Consider the following 7,910-nt stretch of genomic DNA (forward strand, 5'->3'; position numbering starts at 1 on the left):
TTCCAAATCTCTCCAATTATTTGAGGTAGGGCCCCTTTCTGTGCCAATACCTTGTTTTACAGTTAATAAATAATTATTTCAAATAATGTGTGCTGTTGATTTAAAAAATTAATGCAATCAAGGAGAATCTTAACACTGTTCTTCAAACTCACTCACACCTACTACTTTATAAAAAAAACAATTCTCATATTTCTAATTTGTTTCATGTATATTTTTTGTATTTACTGTGATTATATGTTATTTTATACAAGCACCACATTTACTGAGAAGGCATTAGTTTTAATATATATAATGATCTTGCCTAAGACTTATGCACAGTACTGTATAGTAGATGTCCAACTAAAACATGTATCTTCCAAAATACTAACTTTACAGGAGAAGGAAAAAACCTTCTTAACTTTCAATGGAAAGGAATGTAAAAATATTTTATTCCAAGTAATTTTGAAGCATTTCTACTGCTCCATTTATCATGAATGTTACACATGATATGAAGGACAGCTGCTGTGTTCAAATGATGTAGTAAACAAAAAAAATTGTCAAAATGGAGATACAGTAATACTTTGACTTATGAGCTTAATTCGTTCTGTGTCCAAGCTCGTAACTCATTTTGCTCATATATCAAAATTCCCATTAAAATGAATTGAAATGCTATTAATCCGTTCCAGCCCCCCCCCCCCCCCCTCCAAAAACAACACCAATATTGTTTGTTAGGTGTATTTAAATAAGAAAATGTACTTTATAAATAACAAAATAAAAGTATAAACAATACATTATAAAAGAGAATGTGGGCGGCATGGTGGTGCAGCAGGTAGTGTCGCAGTCACACAGCTCCAGGGACCTGGAAATTGTTGGTTCAAGTCCCGCTCCAGGTGACTGTCTGTGAGGAGTTTGGTGTGTTTTCCCCATGTCCACATGGGTTTCCTCCTGGTGCTCCGGTTTCCTCCAAAAACACACATTGGTAAGTGGATTAGCGACTCAAAGTGTCCATAGGTGTGAATGTGTGAGAGTGTGTCGCCATGTGAAGGACTGGCGCCCCTTCCAGGGTGTGTTCCCGCCTTGCACACAGTGATTCTGGGTAGGCCCTGGACCCACCGCGACCCTGAATTGGATAAGCAGTTTCAGACAATGAATGAAAAGAGAATGTAAAGAAATAAACTGTCTCTTTGGACAGATAACTCTGGCTGCTGATTGGCTAGTAACGACCAATGAAAATTGTGTTCTCTGTTTAGGAGCCGTGCAGAATCTGCCCCTCACTCCGGCTAAGAGAGAGATGCGTGTTTCTGTCTCAAACATAAATGTGTGACCTCAAAAATTAAAATGAAACAAAACGTGTTCCGTATCGGTTCAAAACGGAACGCATATTTTATTGTCCATATATGGAACAATTCCGTAGTTTACAGGACAGTTGGCAACACTGCGTCTTCTGTCAAGAAAGCAATACAGGCCGATAGCCAATGGCTAAATGGAGACAGAGAACAGTTGTTGAAAATGAGGGAATTAAAACAGGCCTAACGGCATTCATGTGACAAGATAATCAAGTGAACTGAACGCTCGCTGGGCTACATAATGGCGGGTGGTGTAAACTCGCTCGCTCGCTCCTGACTCAGATCTCGGCTCGCATCATAAAGCAAAAAATAAAAATAAAATGAACAAAGCGACTGCTCGTATCTCGAAAAAATCGTAAGTAGATTCACTCGTAAGTCAAGGTTTCACTGTACATGTTTCTAATTGGACAGCGACAATGTGTGTAAAGTTATTCTCTGCCAAAAGGTACAGCCAGAGCTGAATTTGTAGAAAGACTCCATATTCAAGTTTGTATAAATTTTTCAAATCATGTAATTTATTTAATCAACATTTGACTGTACTGTTTTCCCATAATATATTATTTCCATAAAATCTTAGCTAATGCCCATTTCTTCTCTTCATTCTGCTGCTACTGAAATCTCTGTAGAAATTCCTGGTATATTTGCCTATGCGCAGAGGTAGCAGGAATAAAATGTCCACCCGGGTGAGTAAGGATATGAGCTCCAGGGAACATGGACAGCAGGTCTCGACTCATCTGCTCAGGGATAACTTTGTCTTCCTGTCCAAATACGTGAAGGGAGGGTACAGTGGCCTGCAGATCCTCATAAAAGTGCTGGTGCTGGGCACAAGCACTCCGGAACCCTGCCACGAGGATAGCAAAGCGGAAGTTAAAAATTGTCTCCAGTTTGCGTTCCTGCAAGGCACATATCATGGCCACCAAGGCAGCGCCCTGACTGAAACCCAGAATCCCATCAAAGGGACCCAGTTCCTTCACTGCCAACCGTAGAGTATCCAGACTCTCAGCCAGACCCAGGCTGCTCTCACACTCCTGTCTGGCATCAAAGCTCCGTTCCTGGATGTTAGAAAACCACCAACCCCTCTGCTCTTCATCACTTGCAATAGAAGGATTATCTTTTTCCTGAGAGTCTGGTGGAAACAGAAATATTAGTGTGGACCACATTTGAATACACTACATATCCAGACGTTTGTATACACCTCATACAATTAACAAATGTAACCATGTTAAAGTGAAATTATTTTTCGTAAAAATATTTGACACATGAGCTTAATGCCAACGGAATGACTAATGGAAAGTGTAGGCTAGAGGAATATAAATTTCTTCAGCATTGGGCTATGGAGACATAGTTTATTTTTTAATCTCTTAGAATAAACACTTTTTGAAACCTGTACGTTCTCTGCAGGGATCAAGCACTTACATACACCAGTCAATATATTTAACAAGAGTGTAAAACAAAATAAAATACTGAACTAAACTACATTTAACTAAAATGGGAAAACTATTAGGAAAACCCTTGTGTTCGTTTAGCAGTCACTATTCTAGAGTGCACACAATGCAGAGAAACTAAAGTGAAAATTAGCCATTTAACACCAGAGCAGAGTATGCTTCTCAACACCCAGGGGCTATTTCCTGAGAAATTCTTGCAAAATATCTGTCTATTTGGAAGGTCTTTTTGGGGCAGCCTAAAAACTGAAGCAGGAACATGTAAACTAAATGGAAATCATTTTTAAAACTCCTTGGTCACAGGAGAAAAAACTCCCCTTCGTTTTATTTTTAAAATATTTTTAAATATTGGCTCAAAATCAGTGATCAAAGTGAATCACAGTCCATTTAATCATATATGGCCAAAAATAATAATTAAGAAAACACCGACCTTTGGAACAAATTTCACATGTGGGAGGGCCTTAGAAGGCGACATTCACATTGAATCTCCATTGGTCACTGATTTGGTGCTCTGAAACCTCCTCTGGGACCTAGCCACGCCCACCCCACCAGTTTTCAAGCGTTTTCAAACACGGTAGAACGTGTTTTCCTACAGGGACTTCCGTCACAGCCTCTACCCACTCAGTTGTGTCAGGCTGTTGACAGTTGCTGAGTTTCTATCTGTTCAATGTGTGTTTAATATCTTAAGGGGGTATCTGACTGTGCAGCGGATATTTGCGACACCTACTGGCAGAAAAGAGAATTACATTTTTGAAATGCAGGAGAAATCACACATACAAGTGAATTCAATTTAAACTAGCCTTCCCATGAACGATTTCAAGAATTTAGGTAACCTTATTTATAAGGGACATTCTGAGGAAAATATCAAGAAGGGAGGGTTTCTAGAATTCTATCCATAACAAAGAGCTGTTTTCTTTGGGTCGCACATCACAGCCATCTACTCATTCTCCACATCTGGAGTCATAGCAACTACACCTGTAGAAACAGCCCTGAAACATGTATTATGTGTAGCAAAACTTCAGTCTCGTGGTTTTACTGCCAAAAAGGCAAACATTTTTTGCAATTTTGCAAAAGCAGCATTGTTGTCTTGCCTGGTTTCATCCATCCATCCATCCATTATCTGTAACCGCTTATCCAATTTAGGGTCGCGGGGGGTCCAGAGCCTACCTGGAATCATTGGGCGCAAGGCGGGAATACAGCCTGGAGGGGACGCCAGTCCTTCACAGGGCAACACAGACACACACACATTCACTCACACACTCACACCTACGGACACTTTCGAGTCGCCAATCCACCTGCAACGTGTGTTTTTGGACTGTGGGAGGAAACCGGAGCACCCGGAGGAAACCCACGCAGACATGGGGAGAACACACCAACTCCTCACAGACAGTCACCCGGAGCGGGAATCGAACCCACAACCTCCAGGCACCTGGAGCTGTGTGACTGCGACACTACCTGCCGCCGCCTGGTTTCATAACAAGATGAAATAAGTACATGCACTGAAAATGTATGTACACAGTTGCTTGTATGTCAAGCCAATTTTATTTCATAAATTAAAATATTAAAATCACATTTAATCCTAGAAAAACTATTCAAAACATATAATTCCCATACAACATTATTGGTACACAAGAATTTAAATAAAGTGTAGTTTAAGGCTTTTTTACATCCTGATGGGTGCTTTAGTAAACTGAACTTTAGCATTAAACAGTTGATAAAAGTTTATAATATTAATATAATAAAAGTCATATTAATATTACAGATGGTCCTCCTATGTTAGTGTTTTCTCTCCATCCAGTTAAGTATTCAGGGTCTTGCTTAATGTAGTTATTATACCATATAATAACTAAATTAAGCACACACATATAGAGCATCTGCAATATTTACGAATCATTTAGCAATAAATAACATTTGGATCAACTTTTTAATGCAAAAATGTGCTTTAATGCTAAAAAAAAAGCTCATACTGCCATGTTTGAAAATGCTTGAAAACGGGTGGGGTGGGCGTGGCTAGGTCCCAGAGGTGGTTTCAGAACACAAATGGAGTGACCAATAGAGAGTCAAAGTCAACGCCTTCTTCTAAGACCCTCCCACAATGGTTTTTGTTCCAAAAGTCAGAAGCAAAACAAAAATTAAAGCAGAAAAAAATGAAGCAGAAGCAAAGAGAGATTCCAGAAGCAGTTTTTTGTGACAATATTATAATTAAATTAATAAAGAAATAATTAAAAGGAAATTTTGGAATAATTAAAAGGAAATACAAAAGCTTGTGTAATTTAATGTGATTTATTATTTAAATGTGCATTATAAATATTGTATTAATTGTATTATTAAAATAATTTAATTAATTATTTATATAGTAACGCACCTTGCAGCCTTGCACTGAAATAATTAAATTCCTCAACTTCTGCCACGTCAGTGGGTGGGCCTAACTCTGATCCAGTCAGATTGATTGATTTAGCACATATATAAACAAAGTTTGAATGAGTGCAGTGCTAATAGCCTGCTGTTGTCTAACACTAGGATCTTTTTCAACCTAGCTTTTGCTAAATAACTTACCTTGTACAGGCTGTCTGTCGGGTACTGGGTGGAACATGATAGAGTTGAATATAACAGAGCAGAAGGCTCTTAATGCCTCTTCACTTAAATTTGCAGCCTTCTTTAAGGGCAGCTTTTTAATAATTTGCCCTCTTAAAACTATCATTAGTAGAGAGAAATATGAATCGAACATATATTATCAATCTGTCTTGCCTTGCAATCAATCTGACTGGATTGAAGTTAAGCTCGCCCACTGACAAATGATGGATGATGTTGACAGATTGCATTTTGTAGAACACATGCCTTACATAACAAAGCTGTGGCAGCCGAGTGATTACTCGGTATATACAGTACCAGTCAAAAGTTGGGACACATCATTTCATTAGTCATTTGTGGAATAGGGCTATTCACTGTATAGAACTGTGTACCAGCCCCTAACTCTGCACAGCCCAAGTTAAACATTAAGAAGGCGAGCATTTCTACAAATTAAATCTTGATGAGGCCACAGCTGTTTACTGAAAACCATTTCAGGTGATGACCTCATGAAGCTGACTGAGAGAATGCCAAGAGTGTGCAAGCAAAAGGTGGCTACTTTGAAGAATCTAAAGTATAATATATATTCAGTTTATTTAAAACTTTTTTTTACTACATATGCTCCTTCCTAGTTTTTATGCACTCCATATTCATTTACAACATAGAAAATAATAATAAAAAAGTAAAACCAGCTGTCACACAAACTTTTGACTGGTACTATACATTGACAACATGTGGAAAATGGCCCAAAACAAAGAAACGCACCCTGAGTGGGCATGTCCAAACATTTGACTGGTGCTGTATATAAATATAAAAAGTAACACATGTTCTTAAATAATTAAATGAACATGTATATATTGGTTTGAGTTTTTAAAAATGTATAAAAAGATAAAGCATGCATATGGTGTTTAGTTTGAATATCAAGCATTGCTCCCAAATTGCAAAAATAGCATGTGACAAATAAAAAAGTACCAGAGCATTTTAAACAGAAACCAAGTGGTAGTTAAACAGTGCTCTTTTTGTCATTATCAAATATTATCAAATGTGATTACTTTTTATATGAGCAGAACAAAACTAAAACTGGAATGTGTTGCTTTGCCATTGAAAAACCTACTGCCACTAGCCAGCAAAGGCACTACACCAGTGCTGGCTTCACTTTTGAGACATTTTGGTGTTCATGTTTCTACAGTCATTGGTTTAGACGAGTACTTTAACTGACACACAAATAAATCAGATAATGTGGTGTAGTATTATTATTTGCAAAACAGGTGGCATAGTACAGTGCCTAGGACAGTACGCCTAGTCATAACATTATAACAGCCTCCTTGTATCTATAACCACTGTCCATTCTCTCAGCTTCACTGACCATACAGGACACATTCTATTTCTATAATCACAAAATCTAGTCTCTGTGGCCCTCCAAACTTTGTTTGTGCCCTTTCATCTTGTCCGTCAAAGGTCAGGACACCCCACTGACCACCACAGAGCAGACATGACTGAGTGGCACATTACTCTCAGAGCTGCATTGACACGGAGGTGGTGGTGGTGAGTTAATTTGTGTCGTGTTAGTAGGAGTGAATAAAGAACAGCAGTGCTGCTACAATTTTTAAAACACTCAGAGTCACTGCTGGACTGAGAATAAGCTACCAACCACAAAAATACCCAGGCAAAGACAAAGAACTAGAGGATGACCAACAAAAACTGCAGTAACAGACAAGCTACTGTCTCTGACTTTACATATACCAACGTGGTAGGTGTGACTAGTGTATAGCGAGTCTTCAAAAAAAAAATCAGAAACAATGCTGTCTGATTTACTTGTACCATTGCAGCACACACAAAGCACTAACACAATTCAGAAACAAGGAAGTGACCATAATTTTATGGCTGGTTGGTGTATTTTCAATCGTTTGAGGCGCTATTTAACGTGGAAAGGAAATTTGAAAAAGAATATTGTGAAATAGCAGCTAGCTATCATGTTGCTGATTGAGTTTGTGGTACGTACTGCTCTGACGAGGGAGGATGTAATGGGGAGCGTTAATAAACACCAGCTCTACATGTTTTTTGAGGAGTTTTCTCAGAGCCCCGGTCTTGTCTCTGAAGGCATTGCTGTTCTGTCTATATCCGTGAACACACAAAACCCGCAGAGGAGCCATTCCCTCTCGCTAACTACAGCAAACAGGTGCAGAAAGCGCACAGTTTGTGGTTTATAAACTCCACACAACTCGCTGAATAACGGCAAACAAATACTTTGAAATCACTTCATAAGAAGTTTCCACAACAGCAAAATATCTATCGCGCTGCGGATTGAAACCGAGTGGAAACAACATGAATACAAGGTTCCGTTTAAGGACCCGCATAAGCTCTTTTTCAATTTAATAGTTTCCCTTATTTTAATAATTCGTTTTCTCAATTTAATAAATACTCCCCTCGGTTTAATAATTCTTTCTCTCAATGTCATAAACCGTTTTCTCAATTTAATGGTTATTTCTATCAATGTAACATTCCCATTATACTTTTTGTGAGGCTCTTACTGAAATGAATTCTTGAACAGCTTTCATAAAGTGTCAGAAACTCC

At 38.5% G+C, this 7,910-nt stretch overlaps 1 protein-coding gene across 1 annotated transcript; it reads right to left on the bottom strand.

The window, feature by feature from the left end:
* Positions 1 to 717: 717 nt before the first annotated feature.
* ovca2 (OVCA2 serine hydrolase domain containing) lies at positions 718 to 7,654 on the bottom strand. The gene is made up of 2 exons (XM_066651256.1): positions 7,338 to 7,654; positions 718 to 2,451 (listed from the first exon to the last, which is right to left on the bottom strand). Exons 1-2 carry the CDS (start codon positions 7,486 to 7,488, stop codon positions 1,934 to 1,936), a joined length of 669 nt encoding a protein of 222 aa, XP_066507353.1. The 5' UTR covers positions 7,489 to 7,654; the 3' UTR covers positions 718 to 1,933.
* Between the last annotated feature and the right edge of the window lie 256 nt (positions 7,655 to 7,910).

The sequence above is a fragment of the Hoplias malabaricus genome, chromosome 18, assembly GCF_029633855.1.
Source record: "Hoplias malabaricus isolate fHopMal1 chromosome 18, fHopMal1.hap1, whole genome shotgun sequence".
NCBI lineage: Eukaryota > Metazoa > Chordata > Actinopteri > Characiformes > Erythrinidae > Hoplias > Hoplias malabaricus.